This window comes from Bombus pyrosoma, linkage group LG4 (genome assembly GCF_014825855.1).
Source record: "Bombus pyrosoma isolate SC7728 linkage group LG4, ASM1482585v1, whole genome shotgun sequence".
In the NCBI taxonomy this organism is placed as follows: Eukaryota; Metazoa; Arthropoda; class Insecta; order Hymenoptera; family Apidae; genus Bombus; species Bombus pyrosoma.
This window is the reverse complement of record NC_057773.1, coordinates 3,575,076-3,595,529: the sequence shown is the minus strand read 5'-3', so window position 1 is coordinate 3,595,529 and position 20,454 is coordinate 3,575,076. Positions and strand designations below refer to the sequence as shown.

Sequence of the window (20,454 nt, the reverse complement as noted above, 5' to 3'; positions counted from 1 at the left end):
TGTACGATAAACTTGTAGATAATTAAAGTTAGGTGACACCAAAGCTAGTATGATATTCATAGTTAACACTAGGTTTACGGGACCCGTCAATTTGACGGACTTCGACCTTCGAAATGAAATATCTCAAAAACCATAGCACCAATCTTAACCATTTTGCATCGTAAATTAATCATATCATCTAAAGAATTTATACACAAAATTATTTTTTCTTAGGCTTCCTAATTTTTGAAATCTGTATGTAGTATACCTATCTCTACGGGACCCGTCAAATTGACGGGTAAACGGAAATACGCATTTTTCTTTAAAAAATCGATTTATTCAAATTAAGTATGAAAGGAGCAATATTAGGCTTCACGTTTAAATAAATTTTTAATAAATAAAAAGTCTTTTTTTTAAATTATCACTAAAAAAATAACAATAACATTAACGATACAGGGTAATCATATCTATTGAGCACCTTTTTTACAAATATACTGAATGTTGTTTGTGCATTTTCCGCATACGATCTTTTTGCAATATATACAATAATTATTACTTCTATTTTTTTTGCAATAACCCACTTGGCAACTTTTTTGCACTTCCGACGTTGAAGGTGACAGAAATGAAGCGTCTGATCTTTGGCAAATGTTCTCCTTGTTTCCTCCAGCTAATTCCTTGTCTAAACAAAATATGAATTCCTTTCTGGATATTTTCGATCAGGTGCACTCTTTATATAATATCCACGCGTTTATCGCTGCCAAATCCAAAATATTGAAAAAGACTTGAAGGGGCCATCGGAAACTTCCTGCTTTCACACTATATTTGCGTGCCATTTGGTCAACGACGTCCACACCAAACTTTGTTTTATTGTAAAAAGCAATGGTTTCTGGAACACGTTTATAATTATCTTCTACTCGTACACCTGTATGTTTGGTGCTTAGAAGGAGGACATTTACTTTAGGTTTACTTTCATACACAGTAAGTGTGCAGTTTTCTGATTTATATAAATCTGAGGAAAACAAAGTCATCTTGTCCTTTTTTTCCTTCGCTGGTTTTGGCAGTTCTCTTTCATTCGACCGGATGGTCCCAACCAAAGATGTTTTTTGTGCAAGCAATTTTTTAGCTAGCGGGATGCTTGTAAAGAAATTGTCTGTCGTTATATTTCTGCCTCGTTGTAAATATGGTTCGGCTAATTTTAGTGTTAAAAACTCGCCTAACGGTATTGAGCATCGAGTTTCATCTTTCCCCATATAAGGGAAACCATTCAAAATATATTTTGTTTAGACGTCAACTGCTAACCAAAACTTAATGCCAAATTTATGGGGCTTATTCGGCATATATTGTGTAAATCTGCACCGGGCTTTCGTTAGAGATAATTGTTCATCTATTGAAATATTTTCATATGCCTTATAACAAGCCTGGCTATTACTTATAAATCTGTTCCATATTTATCAGCGTAAATTTGTCTGTTTGTCTCTTGCTTTAGGGATTTCGTCGGCATAGGCATAAGCGATTTCGTTGAAGACGAAAATAAACACTCAGGCCATACAATCCGCTTTAAGTTACGTTATCGAGATCGACATCAATCGCGACTGAGAGATGCCAAATTGGAGACATCTTAGTAAAGACTTTTCTTTCATTGTTATATTTATTATTGAAGGAATGACTTTACGAACGAAGCAAACATATAAGATTTATTTCTGAAATCAGCTAACCCGTCAATTTGACGGGTCTCGTAGAGATAGGTATACTACATACAGATTTCAAAAATTAGAAAAGCCTAGGAAAAAATAATTTTGTGTATAAATTCTTTAGATGAAATGATTAATTTACGATACAAAATGGTTAAAATTAATGCTATGGTTTTTGAGATATTTCATTTCGAAGTTCGAAATCCGTCAAATTGGCGGGTCCCGTAAACCTAGTGTTAATGTTATTGTTATTTTTTTAGTGATAATTTAAAAAAAGACTTTTTATTTATTAATAATTTATTTAAACGTGAAGCTTAATATTGTTCCTTTCAGATTTAATTTGAATAAATCGATTTTTAAAGAAAAATGCGTATTTTCGTTTACCCGTCAATTTGCTCGCAGAGATAGGTATATACGAAACGTCCGTAAACCTAGTGTTAATCTCTTCGAGGATTAATTTATTAAAGACAGAATTAAAAAATTATTTTTTAATCCTATTTATTCAACATATGTTTATAGTATAATATCGGAAAATATTTCGAAATACTTGAGAAAAATGATGTTTCTTTTATACACATCTAATATTCAAGTATTTCTCGAAAGGTTACAAGTGACAATTATGGCATTTATATACGCTATCATATTCAGAAGAGTTTAATTAAGATTTAGAAACTTACGATATCTTGCTTGTGCCATAACGTACTATATAACGAACAAAAATTCAACGATATGACTACGTCAAGCAGATTATGCGAAAACAATGAGGAAGTAAAACTGGTATTAATATAGATTAGCAGCTGGAAACAAATGCAAATTAGAAAGTGTATCTAATTTTCAAGGTTTAATGCGATTACGAGGTAACCGCAGCGAGATTTATATAGCGAAAATTATATAGTGTCCATACCCGCAAAATACAATTATTGAAAAAACCACTGGCGCAAATGATCCTATGCACTCTGGTGAATTTTGTATGTTTGTACGGCCACAATCCAGTCATAAGTAAATGAATCGTAGTATATCTATAATAACCTTTCTTGATACCGTCCGTCTGCGACGGTTCAAGTACATTTAACTCCGAAGTTACCATCTTACGTGTTCTCTCCCCTCTGTTTATTTTTAAATTGAAAATTGTCAGTATTCTCTCGCTATAATTTCTTCGATAATTTTCCCTCACGAGGGGGTGAGAATGATTGACGGACACTGTAATTTAAGTACGATCGATAAACAAAGGGTAAGTAATATCGGAGGAGAATTGTCTCAGTTCCTCGCGTGTTAGTATGAATAAATTATGCTTTAATACGTCCTACAGCGTTTCCCCACTAAATTTTTCACGTATATCTCGATATTCATGGTCTTTATTTTCTATTTTTCTTTTGCAGGGAAGAAATGCTGGTGCCGTTGACAAGGAAAGGGATGTTTTTCTCCATTCGACGAGAAGAACTGGAAGAGTACACATAGATTTTCAACGAGAGTATAACGTTCTAGCACTTTAGTAGAGATTCAAGTTATAATAGAAACAAATTTGTTACCATGTGCAATTAATATTCATTTACTTTGTGAGATAATAAGTTAATTATATATGTAATATGCAGTGGGGTTAAATTTAGCCAATGAATTTCAAAGAAATAGGATAAGAAAAGACCAGAAGTGAAAAAAATTGTATTACTATTAAAGTCATATTAATATTTCGCGGTTAGCCAGTAATTTTCAGCCAACATGTAAAACAAAAGTGCAACAGCGTCAAAATAAAACCGTCGCTGTCATACAACTAAGGAAATCATGTGATTACTATGACTATTTCGTGCTAATGCACCACGAACGTGAGTATTTTTGCAATACTTAATATATCGTTAATAGAAAATATATATACGAAGGTATATTTGTTTATAGATGCCAAATAGTTACCTTCTCGTCGATTTTGATGAGCTTGAAATATATTGTCAAGATCATCATTTTGGACAACATTCTCCTATACATGTATAGGATGATGAGCTTTAGTTTTCGAGTTATACCCAAAAATATGTTCTATATTATCATTTTAAAAACATATTTCATTTCATCTACACTCGGTTTCCTACTAAATAAATAGAATTTTCCAATAAATATATCAAATAAATATCTTAGCCTATAGTCGACGATATATGTATTATATACTGCGTCAATTATTAATGTTACTAATTTTTACTTAATTTTATCGCATTTTTCTCCATATATTATTGGGTTGGCAACTAAGTGATTGCGGATTTTGTCATTAGGTGGTATTGACAAAATCCGCAATCAGTTAGTTACCAATCCAATATCTTGGATATTTTATAATATTTGTTAGCAGAGGAAATAATACATGTTCACGATACCTTTAGGTTGCTTTAGGTTTCGCTCAACGGGTTAATTTATTCTCTCTTCTAAGACGATCAACGTTACTTACCTGAAACAAATAAAATAATCACATTTTTAGATGACGCTCGTTTAATGCATAACGTAAGTTAACATAAAAAAAGAGAATGTTATGTTTCTGTATTTTGTGCATACTGCAATGAAATTAAGATAATAAAATGAATTACTACTATTATTTCTTACCGAACCACCTCAAACAGCGCAACCACGTGATAAGTAAACACGACTACTGTTATTTCGGATTATAGTGTAGCCGTTGTTTCTCAAAAAAGAGGAGAATCGCCTCGAACGATGTAATGTCAGAGTATATTTTATTGGCGGTAATATACTCTGTAGTTATATAGAAGTTTGCAGACGATTCGCAAATATCCATACCCGGAGGTTTTATTATTCGCAGGCAATAGCCAGCGGCAATCCGATAAGTAAACTATAACTGCAACGATATGAAATTGCTGATTTCAATGAATCAAATGAAAATTCCTATTTATAGGCAAATATATGTATATCTTATTATTTTAAAAGAATGATTTTTGAACGAGACAATATTTGCAGTTACTCTGCGATTTTTCACAATACATTTTACACGATATTTTAGATAGATGGAATAATAGATTAATAATAAACAGTAATACACAAATTTAGTCAATATATTCAAGACTATTCAACAACCAACAATTTAACGTTATTTTGCAAAATAATGAAGGGAAAAGCAAGGAAAGAAACAATATCACGGCAATACATGGCTCGTATGAATAATTCTATTATCAAAAAAGTATCAAGAAAGAAGAACAAAAATATAAAAGAGATAAAGGAGTGTCTCGTTGAAAACTCAAAACAGAATTTCTTACACGTCAATATTATACACAGGAGTTTTTCTTTCTCCGCGTATCTAAAACCTATTTGTCGTCCATCCTCGTTACTTTTAAAGATCGCCAGTTGTCTCGAAGGATTTCTCCGATGCCCTTTATCTATAAATTCGAAGGCGTTGAATTAAAAGGAACATTGAATCATAAAAAAGGAAATGTAAAAGTAGCTAAATTAATAAAATAAAGACACATACTGGACACGTCATAGAAGAAACCATCATCATCGTGCCAAAAGCTCTTTTCATTTTCGTTAGCCACGAATTATCGTACGGCCACAGTCCGACCACCGATAAGAAAATCTTACTGAGTCTGTAGCGAGGATTTTGCGGCTCCTCCATCGTTACAGGGAGGTTAAAACTCGTCTATGACAGTGAACTAGCAACAAGTTTCTCCTATGCCCTCTCTATCTCGTGCATTAACTCAGCTACATTTTTCTAGCTCGATGCGTTTGAAAAGTTAACGATCCTTAATGTAACTTAATGCAACTAGTAAACAAAACGAAGGAGATACAAATAGCTGGCTTCTAATACCTGCAGTAACATTAATCGACCGGTGTGTGACTCCTACAATGTTTTCTCTTAGGGATGAAATCGTGGGGTTGATTGCATACTTTGTGAGAACTCGTGCAACCGTTTCTCGTATTTTTACGTTTGAATGAGTTGGAACTGGGAAACCGGCCGATGGCTTGTTTCCAAAGTTATGGAAATTTAATGACGTCAATTTCCCTTCCGTGTCCGTCTGTTTCACGCATGATCGTCCCCACTGCGCTATACTTGCCCATTCCTGATTCACTGTGCAACAAGTTGCTCCCTATCCTCACCAGTGATGCATAGAGCTTGTGTGTACGAGTCTGTTCTCGAAGAGGACATAGCTGAGAATCCATGACTGATGATCGAACTAATAGAACGTTAAGCCACGTTAATGTTTTAGAAATTTCGACGCGAATGCAACAGGTTGCAATCAAAGGCAAGTGTACTTTACATTTTCTTTCAATCTTTTTCCAATCGTTTTCAATAGGCAACCATACTTTTGGTTAAAATAATTGACAAAATCATTAATAATTGCCCGCATCGCTTGACATTTTTAGAAGGCACGATGTCATCTGTCTGCCAATGCCGGAAAAGCACAAAAATAAAAATAAAATAGTTCTGTTCATAGTATTGCTCAAATAATTGCTTCGACAGGATGCAAAGTATGCATTGACAGCGGCGAATGTATTGAAAGAAAAGATCATCTTAAAAGTGTCAATACGATCAACGTAGCTGGAAAATGTGGATTTTACGAAAGATCTCGTACAAGTTCAATTTCCTCAGATTAGCGGAAAATTAAGATTTGCGATTAAGATTTGTGATCGTTTGACATTGGACAGTGTCATATAATGTAGAAACACGAAGCGTGATTGTTCGCTTCTACTGTTCTGTTTTAAAGAGTTTCAGAAGTACGTGCCATATATTGTCCACGCTGCTGCTTGACGTTTAATGTTGTTGGAAAATGTGTTTCCAAAACGGAAACTTGGCGCGTAGCCGGCCATAGTACGATTTTGTGTTTTTTTAGCGTTATTGTATATTTTTTAGTGTTTTTTTCATTATGGAACTACACAACAGGAAGGAAAGTAGTTTTGTTTATGATAATTAAGCTATGTTACACTAAATATTGAAACACGTTTCTTTTGTACACATAAATTCGTTCTTGTACATGGTACTCTGCAGCATCGGAGAATCCAGAATTGGATTACATTTGGGTCATCGTTTATTTTTCGGCCGGTAAGTTAGCTCATTAACATGAGTAGGAAAAATGCAAATGTCTTTGTTTATTGAATTGCAAATTTATGCAATGGAATATGTAGAACATGATCTCGATGTTGACCGCGACTAGAAAGGGGAAAAGGGTGAGAAAGTTAAAAAATTCTCAAAAATTCGTAAATTAAAAATATTAATTATTACAATCTCTAATATTTGATTACGTTTTGACAGAAATTAAATTATAACCATATTGACACACTTCGTGTATGTAATATTAAATTCCATTTACATATCAGAAGGAAACTCAAATGTTAAAATAAATCGTAACAAAAATGAGATTCAATAATTAAATTAATATAATCTGTTTAAACGTGGAGCATGAACACAAAGTACAATTTCAATAAAAGCAACAGGGGGAAAAAATGGGTCTTTAAAAATAAGAGGCATTAGCGCGACAGGGGCATATCGATTACCTACGAAAGAGTAAAAATGTGTGTTATGGGAGAACTATGACAGGGAAATGAAAAATCAGTATGGCTTCCTGACATAGCGGATAAGAATTTCGACCACTACCACGGAGTATAAGTAGCTGCATACGTATCTTCGTTAATTAAATTCGATGAAAAAGATATTGTGCATAACATAAAATTTGTGCATTAAATTAATAGATAATTATTACATGATATTTGTATTTGTACATATAAATACAGTATTTCTAATGATTTACAAAAATATTTAATAGAATATTATGTTACCTCCGTTTCTGGCGAAATAATTTTTCAAATGATTAACATGACGTTTATTCGCAGATTTGTTTGGACGTCCTTCAAAAACCCATATTTTCCATCGTTTATTGAAAAACTTTCAATTTGCTCGAAGAGATCACCTGTTTGTTTGTCTATAATTGGATGAGTCTAAGTGGAATGTTCATGGATATTCACGAATGTAAGTAAATATCTATTATCCCTATAATTAATAAATACGGCCTAATACAATAGAGATATGTTAAAATCCATAAAGAAGGGGTAAAAATATAAAAGACAATTTACAACAATTTTTTTAATTTCTGAAAATACAGTTATAAACAATAATATGTCGAGGATAATTTCACATATTGTGCAAACAACATCAATGATACGTAACAGGCTGTTAAATGTCAATGTTATTAGAGCAAACATCATTTATGTCTCGTTCCATCTTTTATCAGCTTTCTTAAAAACTTTAGTTCTTTACGGAATAGAAGAACGCGATATACGAAAACGTTGTGTTTAAGACCTGAAATGTTAGAAAAAATTTTACAAAAATCAACTTTCTGCATTTATACTCTGACACTAGTTCAGTCAATAGAGCTATCGGGATGGATTTGATTTGATATAACGAGAGCTTTTACATAAATCACTGCCAAATGTCATAAGAAATGAATACTTGGGTTTGCGCTTCATGAAAAGTTTGTGCCAAGTTCGTGGAAATTCGATATAGCAAACACGAATATCTTCTTAACACGTTTCTTTAAATATTTCCTCTAAGTACGCATTTCTATGCAAAAAGTCACACAAACAAAAACGAAAAAGTATTTTCCATTCATTTCGAAATGCTCTTTGAGACAAGACTTGTTGCGAAATTGTAAAAATAATTGGTACGATGCAAAACAGCAAAACACGAAGAAACAGCATGTGTATTTTTGCGTGCCCGAAAGCCATAGGACATATCAACCTCTGTTCATGATAATCTGGATTTGAATCCTCAGTCTAAATTTAGTGTGAAAAAACTACTAGGAGCTCTCTATTAGAATATACCTTTCAATTTTCTACACGATGTACAGTATATTTCTTACAGTAATTTGGAGTTTATTGACTCGGAATCTTTTCATCGAATTTCAACGTTCAATCTTTCATAGCATTAATTCACCGGGCTTCCCACGCAAAATTTCTCTTAAAAGTTGAAAACTACGAAAATTTTGAATTTAATTATATAGCGGAAATTTGGGAAAATTCTGGAAGTTGCAGAAATTAAGACGTCGATATTTTTTCAATTGCTTGTGGTAGCTGACATGGCAAAATATGCGTAACAAATTTTGGGACCAGTGGCAAAATTTTCATTTTGCAGTCACAGGATAGAAAACTGTTACAACCTGTCGTAATTAACAAGCTGATTGTGTGAGACGTAATCGGCTGACCTGATTTTGCATACATATTATACTTAGACTGAGGATTCCAAATCCACATTATCATAAATGAAAGTTGATTTGCCCATCAAAGAATGAATTTCGAGCAAGTGATAATACACATGCTGTGTTTCACACTATTCTGCAACGTACATATTATGTTTACGATTTTGCAACAAATTCTGTCTCAAACAGCNGTTTGAAAACGAACAAATACAGACAATAAAAACGCGTATCTAGAGGACATATTTTAAGAAACGTATCGAGAAAGTGGTCATGTTTGCTACACCGAACTTCCATCGAACTTAGCAGAAAATTTTCAGAAGGCGCAAGTACTGATTTTCCATAACATTTGACAGCGATTTATGCAGAAATTCTCGTTAGATCAGATCAAATGCTTTCCAATAGCTCCATTGATTGGACTATACTGTGACAGAAGTAAATCGTGTTACCGCGGTTAGACCCTGTAACGACGAAACGAATAATTTGCCCTTGGAATACGAGCAGCCCCTTACACTTCCTGTGAGTACCATTAAATATAATTTTTGAGCTTTCACAGGGATTTTGTACCAATGAGAATTGTATCTAAAATTTATACGAGAATATATGTCGTTTTTCTATGTATATCCTTCCCATTTATAAACGAGAAGTATTTTTTAAAATAAGTAAATAAGTAAATAAGAAACGTTAGACAATTTTTTCTTTTTCTAATTTCTTTCGCCTTAGTCATCTCCAAAAGAGTATGAATTTGTATAAATATGCAAAATAATTATCGTTATTACTATTATTAAAACAAAGTTAATAATACTCTGATTCGATAAATGGAATACTTACGCGTCGTAAAAGACACCTAAACTGTGATCGATTAGTCTTTGGCCAAAGTACATTGTTAATGTAACGTGACAAATAAAAGATAATAAAAGGGTGAGTATTATCATTAACATTCGTCCCTCGTCGTTCGTTTGCACCAATTGATAGAACTAATTCAATAATTTCGTAAATTTCATTACTTAAACTTCCAAATTACTTACTGTATCTTAGATCTTATTTATTATTAATGGAAAATAAGAAACCTTTTTTCTTTTTCAAAGGAGGATAATATTAGGAATAATGTAAAAATTATCCAGCATACGATAATTGTTATCCTCTTAAATATACTACTTACTTTGTAAAATATTCAAGTTCTAAAAATCATTTTTCAAAAATTTGTTTTTTGACATCGTACGTGGTGTATGTAGCAATAACATTCTCAGTTGCAAAATGAAATTCTTTGCAAAAATTTGATTAATATATTCAGAGAGAGAGAGAGAGAGAAAGAGAGAGCGAGAGAGAGAGAGAGAGAGGGAGGGAGAGAGAGAGAGAGAGAGAGAAAGAGAGAGCGAGATAGAGAGAGAGAGAGGGAGAGAGAGAGAGAGAGAGAGAGAGAGAGAGAGAGACTCCACTTATATATTTGTATATACACCAAATAAATATTAACGCGCAATGAAAAAATTAATATTTATGTCGTTGACATGAAAATTCAATGTTACTCACGCTGACAAACACCATGGTTGCACCAATGATACCAAGAAGTACTAAAATGGTGTAATGCATTTGGAACATGTCCCATATGATCTGCACATATCTAAAAAGATTTAAAATAGGCTAGTCCCAACGCTTGATAGATATAATAAGAAATTATCTTAGGTATCAACTAACTTCATCGCTTTTATGTGAACACGCACGGCGAATATTATCTTCGTGTAAACGTCACTATTTTTCTCGCATCCAGAAATTCCTTTAATATATTCGTTGGCATCGTACCTCAAGTGATAGCTACACCGAAGTGAAATATTCATAAACATTGATATCACTCATTGATTTTCTTTTATCATGTTGCTTAGTAATGCTATAACTATATACTTATAACATAGTGCTACATTAAAAACATCAAAGTGGCACAAAAATTGTACATCAGTTGTTTTATAATATTATAATTAATTAATTCTATAATCATATGCTTACTGCGAAAATTACTTTTTCCCAGAATTATCACGTGTTGAAAATATTACTTGAAATTTTAAATTAATTCTAAAGAATTAAGAAATAATCTAAAATAATTAAGAAAAAAAAAGATTAAGTGAAATTCTTGAAAATTTTCAGTTCCGTTGGGAAAAATTAGAACTGTACAATTGGATTTGAAATTCCCACCAAGCTGTTAAAGATTCCCCCGTGCATGTTTAGAAGGTTAATAGCAACCTTTATAATTCCAATTGCATAATTCTATTAATGGCTATTATCGTCAATATAACATATATCCAATTTACAAATTAAACCATATCATAAATAGTATTCGGTGTTTGCAGTGTAAATACAGTGTTTTAATTTTCGATATTATTCGCAGAAAATGATCAGAAACATTTAACCGACTTAATTAATTTGTGTCCAACATACATACATAATCCCACTAAAATCGTTCACGTAATAAAATATAGATATAAAATAAAATATACATATATATAATGTAATATATAAAATGTAAATAATTGCTCATTGTAACGTGAACATTATAGTATAGTGGAGGTAATAGTATAAAACAGATTTACATACATCTACCGATTAATTTTATTTTTACCTTGTAATTTTCAACAATCCACATACGTGTTCTGAGAAAGCCATAAAAGTTATTTCCAAAGCTGCCAAGATTATATAATTAAGAAATACATTCATGGAGATCAGATAGAGAGTAGAATAACTTGCAGCTTTTCCTAATGCTTTCAAAGCAAACGGTCGTTGCCAGAATCTAGTATAATTTTCTTCTGGTATTTTAAGAACAGGCAGTATCTGATACATGAAAATTACGACTACGGTACCGGAACATATGAGAACTGAAATTCATACATATTTTTACACCGCAAAATTGATACCAGAAATGAACATTTTTGTTTCGGTATGAATTTCATACTCATCAGCGATATCGATATAGTATTCACCAACTCTGCATATTTCCGAAGAATTTCGATGCTGGGTTTATCGTTTCTCAAGAATTTCCAATCGAATTCGATCGCTGTGTACAAAGTGTATACCTAACAATACGATTGTGAATGTTAATTTTTATTAATGTTAACGTTAATGTTGAATGGTAATTGTTAATAGCAGAATAATAATAAAAATTTTAAATTTACTAAATAACAAATTTATCGTTGCAAACGGAAACTTACGGCAGTCATATGTCTATGATGAATGAAGTATTTGAAAACTATCATCAGATTCTGTATAAAAATGGACAGAACATTCGCCACGCAATTGATGTCGCACTCAAACGTGTAAAACCATGTTGTCTAAAAATATACACGTGCTTGAGAAAATTATAATTTTCGTATGCGACGCTTGAAAAAGTACACTGTTCCGTTTAAGTGAATATTTCAGATCAATACCCCATATAGCACTCATAGTATAGATGACATCGGTGTAACATAGAATTACAATTCGGCAATTAAAGACACAACTCACGAATTTAATTAAATATCAATTCGTCCCTCTCGATGCAGCTCTAAAACTATTAAACCTAACAGATTACCAAGTGATTTCAGATTTCAATCTATTTTCAACTGCCAGAAATATGAAGATACTTTTCACAAAATTAACTTCGACGTTTATGGAAACGCAATTATATATTCGAAAATGGATTAACGATATCATAACAATTTTAGTGCTTTACGCGTTTGTTCACACCGACATGAAAAATTCCCACTGAAAGCCCGGGTAGTACACGATAAATTTACCGTCGTTACAAATTCGATCTTTTATATATTTACATATTCTTCAAACACTTTCACATCAATGCTTTCGCATAGTTCAATGAAATTCGCCCAACGACACATTCACTTGCAACATAAATTGGTCCCGTATTTATATCACATACGTTTTTAAAAAAATGTCACCATCCTACGAAACTCTGGTCCAACATCGGTTTTGTCGATCTCCCCTGTTATGACGTTCTTTCAACACATGGCAAAGTCATTTTGAGTCGTGACACTTTTGAAATATATATGCGATGTGTAACTACCTAATGAAGTAGAACGACATAATTCTCGCGAAAGCTTATTCAAAAACTTTCACTGCGATGATCACTGCTGATTACCGTCACTATTAATAAAATATGGAATTTCATCGATCAACAAATTTCGTCCAGCGTAAATGACCAGATAACAACAACATAAAATCGAGTTGTAATAGAATCATAATAAAATTATAATAACATTATAGCTTGTTATATCAAATCATTTAAATGTATAGTATATGCCGTAAAGTTGTAAAGAGTAAAACGTAAAATCTGCGTCGTGTGAACGCGTCATGTAAAAGAGTTATTATTAAGATTACCTCGAGCAGTAGATAACCGATGTAAACCGTATAAAAGAAAGTGATTCGAAATAGACGAAACTTCGAATTTGGAGTTGGCCAGAATCCCAAAACCAGCAGAAGCTTCTTCATGAACGAGTAGTCGGATCTCCTGACGCACGTCATTCTCCTACGAAGTCTGAAGCACGAGTGTGTTTCGCTCAATCGGTTGCCAGGTATACAATCCCCCCTTTCTGAATTTATGACAAGATACGGGGAAGGAGGTGGCAAAATATCAAGAGGGAAGTGGGGAAATATGGAGGGAAGTGGGGAAATATCGAAAGAAGTGGCAGAAATGATTGACAGCACGGGCAATTTGCAAGGATCGATAGTTGCATCGGTTTCTTGTGTAGCGAGGGTAAAAAAAGAAATTCAACCGAAGGTAAAAGAAATATATCTAGGGGTGAAATTATAATTACTGTCGCGCCAAGTGTCTCGACATCACTTCCTATTTTCTGAAATTCACACAGATGCAGATCTTTTATATTTTTCAACTACCTTCGATTGTTCTTTGTTGTACACTTACCTGTGCACAGTGATTCGCGAAAATATTTCGACATTTATCATAGAAAACTTTTGTGTGTTTTGTGCGTTAGAGACAGTTGGTTTTTGATAAGATCATAGTGAAATTCGAGCAATAGTATTGAGCAAAAGTTATGCACAATTGTAAATCGTGTTTCTAAGGAAGAGAATCTGATGCAGATTTCATACGATTAGTTGAAGGTGAAAGTATCTCGTTTGAAGTTTCTATAAAATTCCAATGCAATAGAATTATTATAAAAAGTACACTGCAGATTTTTACGTATTTCATTTATAATATTTAGTAGATAAAATAATTCTCTGCCTAGATTCCATTATCTTTAAATATATCCCCAAAAAATATAAATTTGCGTAATCATTTATAGTTGAATAAAAAGTAGTTGTAATTGTTACATCTGCCACAGATCTCCATAATTGTGGAGCTTATACGAAAGAAATATTCTGCAGAATTATCTTCTTGTATCAAAATACTCGTTGTATTATAGGAAAAAAAATATATCAAAATATGTTAAATAATATTATTCAGTGATTTTGATATAAATTCGATAAAATAAGAGAAAGGATAGGAGGATAAGGATTCCTTAGAAAGAAGTTCCTTTTGTGTGTCAGGAGATATCGATTCGTCGTGAAGGGGTGCGAATGTGTGTTACGGGGAAAGTACGGTATGCAAAGGAAAATCGATATAAGGACTCTCGTGAAAAAATAAACGTTTCATAAACGAGGGTCTTGACCTTACTCAAACAAAAGGGAAGAGCTGCTGTTTGTATACTCGCATAAAATATTAACTTTGAAACTGAAATTAAAAAATTCTTTCTCGTGTCACGCATTAGAAGAAGGAAGAATATAAATTGCAGTTTAATAACTGATATATTATTTATTCAATTAAATTTGTAAACTCCTCGACTAATAAAAAAATTTCTTATTTCGTTATTTGCATGGAATGAAACACCATAAGGTAGCTGACGCTTAAATTTACAAGCTAGAAAAAGAATCGTCGATCTTAATAACGAATGTAAAACTACCGAAAGTTAATGGCAGTAAAAATAGACATAAATAAAATTCAACAAATTATAGATACCCTGAAGAAACCTTCTACCGATGGGGTATAGAAACCAAGAATTATTTTTAAGTCGATTGTAGTTTCTATCATCAAGAAAAGATATAGTTTTTGTATCCATACGGGAGCTTCATACCATTTCGCGCTGTATCTGTAAATATGCAAAACACAATCTGTAATTGTATCTAAAGTTAGTAAAATCTTTCGTAAGAATTCGTGTAAGACGTCACATAATGTTTATTCTAATGCGTTATCAGAAGTATCACTTTACAGTTATGACAATTCTGACACTCTTAGGAAACTAAAAAATTACTTATTTAAATTTCTTTACTTGTAATTAAATCAAAATATTTCTATCATGTATTTCATTTTTAGATTTTTTTTATTATTACATCATCATATTTCCCTTTGTTAAATAACTTAAAGAAAATCTTGTAAACGTGCAAATGACAACACGTGAAAATACAAATAATTTGTATTGTAAGTAAAAACTAGAAAAATGAAGTACTCACGCGTAAAAGAAAATGGCAGCATGGTGATCTCGAAGATTTTGTGAGGTGAAGTTACCAAAGTACAGTATGCCGAAATGAAGGATGATTACTATTGAGATTAACAGAGCTTTTTTCATATTAAACGCGAGAAATATTAGTTCGTACACCTGTTATTGAAAGAAACTAATTCGATTGTCTTTTTGGAGATTTGCTATTTTATTGATTCTATTCATTCCTTCCCTCCAAGTCTTTTCTAATACTCATTTTTCTTTTTTATAAAGACGAACAGTTACTCACGTAAAAGAGATGAACAATAAGAGAAACCATGCCGAGAAAAAGCATAATTGTATAAGTCATCACGAAAGTGTTCGTTAAGTCTTTAAAAAACCTTTAACAACATAAAATATCATATATACTCTATATATTTTGAAGCAACATACAGAATGTATTTATATTTTATTCTTCTTTATTCTTTTAATGCAAACACGTTTGAAATATTTTCTTTACTCCTCGTATAGTTGGAAGAAAATATTTAATACTACTGTAGGAGTATTTTAAAGGAATCAAATCAAGGGACATGATATTTTACTAAATACAAGAAAATAAATGGGTTGTTTAGAGAGTAATCTACAGTTCTATAGGAATGTGCAGTTATATTGCAACGGCGCATCTTTTGCATAATGATGATTAGAAATTTTAGAATAGAAATATTTATTTCGTGAAATGTTTATATAGTTATAATAATTTTATGCAATTGCCATAATTATCTCTTACACTTAGCTCACGTAACGGTAACTATGAAATAAACAATCGTTCTTCTTCGTACTGAATATATTGCCTATTTATCAATGCAATTTTATCCCTGCTAACACGTATAAATATCATTCAACGATTAAGAATTATAGATACTAACGTGAGACATCGTTGGTGTGTGTTCACAGCGTTTACAATTCTTAAGAAAATCACGATGTTTTTACGTATGGGAGACATTTCATATTTGTCACAATCTAACGCATGTTCGATTTTATTACTGAAACATGAAAAATATCTTAATGAATATTACAATTTAAAAGAATGATAAGATATATATGTATTTTTTTTTAAATTAAATTCGAGTAAGAAATAGTAAAAAATACTTTTAAAAATTTGCTAAATGTTATAATTACAAAATGTTAAATGTTTAATTGCAATTAAATAACATAAGTAATAATGTTATAATTAATATAAGTGGAATAATGAAATTATAGCTAATATTTCTTACCCTGCAATTGTAAACATCCCAAAAAGGTGTTGACAGAGTATCACGTAAGTCGTTTCAGTGGTTGTTATCACTATTGCTCCCAAAATATTAACAATAATCAAAGAAAATAATGCAAAATAGGACGAGTCGTTAGATCGTATGATAATAAATGTCATATTGGTCAAGTGGGCTGATCGAGATTCGTTTACAGGTATCATGATATCGATAATGACTGGCAGCAATTGAGATACGGCAAACACAATCGAAGTCATGACAATTATTGCTGAAATTATGAAGATGATCATTACATAAATACTGACGTGTTTAGAATCATTAAAATCATTAGTCATCAGCTGACTTCACCTTAAGAGTAATATATTCTAATATAAATATAAGCATGCAGAAAGTTGAAAAATATTTATATATAGAACACATCACACTGTTTCGAAATTAGCACAGATATTCTAGGTTGGTTTAAATGATACCGTCTGTTGATGATCATGGACTGTTCAAACGGAAGAATAACGTTAAATAGAAACAACGCTGCTAAGAACTGCCAAATAAATACGAAAATTATTGTGCGGCCATCCTTTTTGAGGGATGAAAAATTGGTAATTAGCACGTTAAAAAAAGTGCAGAAATCATATAACAAAAGATCGTGGATAAATAACAATGGAAGCGAATAAATGATTGATTTTCGAGTGTTTCAAATTTTCACATTTCTCCATTCGTAAAATAAATTTACTCGTGGCAACTATCGTAATGAGCTTCCCAGTAGACGTGCGTCTCCGTAACACATCCAATTCGTTCTCGTTGTGTTGAATATCGTTCCAATCATGTTTGACGTGTTCAAACAATATCTTCATCTGCATTTGGAAACAAAAATCACTACAGTTTGTACCAACTACAGTTGTATACCAACGATCACACGTTAGTATATATGACTCACTTTTTTGGTCTGACAATAAAACGTGCAGTATTTCAGTATGTATATTGCTGTTATTATCATGTAACCACAATAGCAAATGAAGTCCTCAACATTCAAATGAATATTGTACACCGAGATGAAAATATTTCTTAGCTGCAATTGTTTGTTACCTGTTTATTGTTGAATAACACCTACACTGGCTGGCGAAAATATTTCATGATAGATTGAAGTTGCAACAGAAACCGCAGGAAAACTCACAGTAACAAGCACAAAAAATTGCAAGATTAAAGGAAATATCCTTCTATAACACGCTTAATTCGTGTAGTAATCGAAACCATGTTACAAGGATATCGTGTTATAGGAGGGTTATCGCAATTTTTCCGTCGTGTTATATCGAAGTCGTGTTTTCAGCGAACCGTCTTATAAGAGGATTGAGTATACCTGAATAATCAAGCCAACTATGAAGACCGCCAGCATGTAGAAGTTAAGAATGATCGTCAATTTGGACTTTTCGTATGGCCACAAGCCAGTCAACAGTAGAAGCTGCTGATTAATGTTATAATACTTGCTCCCAAGGAAGTCCATGCTTCTCGGAAACTAATAGATATTTGAAGCTTGTGGTGCCGTACAAATATTCATTTCAACCATCTCCCGGATGTCTTTATAAATAAGGAGAAAGTTTTCCGCGGACGAGTCGAAAGGGTGCGATAATAACAGTGGAGTGGACGTGTTTCGAGACATCGGTGAATTAAGTAAATTATAGAGTGCACAGACGGTCTTTCGCACCATTTTCAGCTTTTCCCCGCTCTTCCTGAGGACGCGCACGCGTGTTTCACCCCATCCTTTTGCCAGTCCTCGTCAGTGCGTGTTGCATCGTGGAGTACAGTGTATCGAATGTGGAGAACGGAATAGAAACTGTATACGGAAAGATCGCTTGATGGTTTGTAATTGTTTAATATTTAATTTAACGACACAAGTATAGAAAATTTTTATATACCAAAGTATTGGTGCGCATCCTTATTCTCAAATAAAGCGTTTTTCGTTGACATGAAATTCTTATAGTGACATAAAAGTGTTATTAAATGATACNGAGATTTAATCAGGATGGTAAAATTTGAAACCAGTCTGCGAATGTATAGAGATGTCACAAAGTATTTACTGCGAACATATATTTATTAGGGAACTGGGATAATGAAGAGAAAGGAAAGAACGAATGGCCACCTTCAAACATATCAGTTTCACTGAATACCAGGGCTTATTAATATTGTAAATTGTACATAAAGTAAACTCTAAAGAAAGCAAATCTTGTAGATTCTATGTATATCCTCGGATTTATGTAAAACCTTATCAATGTAATCATGATAATTAAGTTCCATTATGCTGCTAATTAAATTTCAAAATGTTTCGCACGACACGCAAGAAAAGATTCGTAGAAGATTATAGTATTCGTAATAGAAGTTTATGAGCTACCTACCTCAAACTTCGCAATCAAAGATGTGCCACCTGTCATTATAGTACTGTTTGTTGCTCTAGATTGTATTTGCTCGATTGCATACAAACGAAGTTATTGAAATTTGTATTCGGTTGCAGAAGTAATCAATGGTGAGTGCTAAGCTTTGTATAGCGTAGTTGACCAATGACCACCAAATGTTTACTATGCAGATATATAAAAAAATCATGGAACAGATGATATTAAGTTTCTAATTTAAAAATATAGTATATCGTTCAGTATAAAATTGAAAGAAAGAAGAGAGTGACTATATATTATACTACATTAATGCGCAACAACATCATACTAGCTATTACAGTTAACACTATGGTAAAGTAGTAACTCTTAGTGTATGTATTTTAAAAAGCACATTGAAGAAGCATCAGCGTTATTCACTAAAATGTGGAATAAACACGTTGACTATCAGAAATCTGACTTCAAGTAACAATTTCGCTGCTGTCAACACCATAAGTCCATGATGCTTTAAACATTCTATTGACTTGAGCATATCACGGTAAAGTACGAGAAAGACGTACTCAGTAACTGAAATGAAATAACACTTAACTAGCAGATATTAGACATGTTATGGACATGAATTTACTATGACTAACGAGTAATTCGGAAAAATTAGATATACGCGACAAATGGATAAAGGATGTACAACGACTGGTCCTATCAAGGAAGAAATGACTCAGGTATTCACATTATTGTCGCTTGTCAATTTAGATGTCTCCATATTTGGGAACAGCAATTTTCAATATATATCCAGATCTTTGTGAAATTTCAAGCTGGGAATGTAAGGAGCACCAGATATCGTTCGAATGCAGATTTTTTATAGGAATTCTGTGACAAATATAAGAGATAATTGAAAAGAATCTGCTGTCGTCAAATTAAGAATTTCCTGTTAGAGCTGAAAAATATAGCAACGAATGATCTTGAAATATATAAGGTGTCGTAACGTAAAGTGCTGCATATTATGACACTATAACTTCCATGTACCTAAATTATAAGATGTCAAGTGAATTTTATCCATGCATGTGGTGTTATTTCAGTTAAAAAAAATATGAAATATGCTATATTTTAATAATTTCGATAAATTGAATTATTATGTTGAAATGTATGGTATTACATAAAGATAAACGATCTAAAGTCACAAACCTTTTCGACCATTCCAAAAATGAAAACAAATATTTGTTTACTCTCGATGGATGATCGCTCGAAAAAATCAAACATAACTCTGATTTTTTGTTGCAGACGAAAATCACAGAGAAAAAGCATCGTAAGTCACATTTCCTACGTTTTACAGGAACCGAATCCTGACATTACCAAAATTGTGTTTGTATTGGACTGCGGATATCCTTTTATCCCGTTCAAACATTGGAAAACAGTCTACGTCACAGTATTTCAATATCAGAGAGATATTAAAACATTGCTTGTCTTAATAATTATACCAATTATTCGTTCGCAATTACATCTTCTGTGTACTAATAACG

At 32.4% G+C, this 20,454-nt stretch overlaps 3 protein-coding genes across 9 annotated transcripts in view; all 3 read right to left on the bottom strand.

The window, feature by feature from the left end:
* The window catches only part of LOC122566840 (mannosyl-oligosaccharide 1,2-alpha-mannosidase IA), a 677,223-nt gene that overhangs the window by 59,318 nt on the left and 597,451 nt on the right, over window positions 1-20,454 (bottom strand). The gene's annotated exons all lie outside the window — the stretch shown is intronic.
* LOC122566849 lies at window positions 12-2,695 on the bottom strand. The gene is made up of 2 exons (XM_043724692.1): window positions 936-2,695; window positions 12-865 (listed from the first exon to the last, which is right to left on the bottom strand). Exons 1-2 carry the CDS (start codon window positions 1,227-1,229, stop codon window positions 791-793), a joined length of 369 nt encoding a protein of 122 aa, XP_043580627.1. The 5' UTR covers window positions 1,230-2,695; the 3' UTR covers window positions 12-790.
* LOC122566842 lies at window positions 7,723-20,391 on the bottom strand. Of its 3 annotated transcripts, XM_043724677.1 has the most exons (12): window positions 18,947-20,391; window positions 16,566-16,827; window positions 16,218-16,334; window positions 13,199-14,964; window positions 12,037-12,156; window positions 11,781-11,901; window positions 11,451-11,703; window positions 10,535-10,651; window positions 10,370-10,460; window positions 9,671-9,816; window positions 9,289-9,421; window positions 7,773-7,947 (listed from the first exon to the last, which is right to left on the bottom strand). In XM_043724677.1, the coding sequence occupies exons 4-12, from the start codon at window positions 13,340-13,342 to the stop codon at window positions 7,894-7,896; spliced, it is 1,179 nt and encodes a 392-aa protein (XP_043580612.1). In that variant the 5' UTR covers window positions 13,343-14,964; window positions 16,218-16,334; window positions 16,566-16,827; window positions 18,947-20,391; the 3' UTR covers window positions 7,773-7,893. The 3 variants fall into 3 exon arrangements, with proteins under 3 accessions (XP_043580615.1, XP_043580612.1, XP_043580613.1); XM_043724680.1 differs by lacking the exons at window positions 9,671-9,816; window positions 18,947-20,391 and having other exon boundaries at window positions 7,723-7,947; window positions 16,566-17,875; XM_043724678.1 differs by lacking the exons at window positions 16,218-16,334; window positions 16,566-16,827; window positions 18,947-20,391 and adding an exon at window positions 15,326-15,669.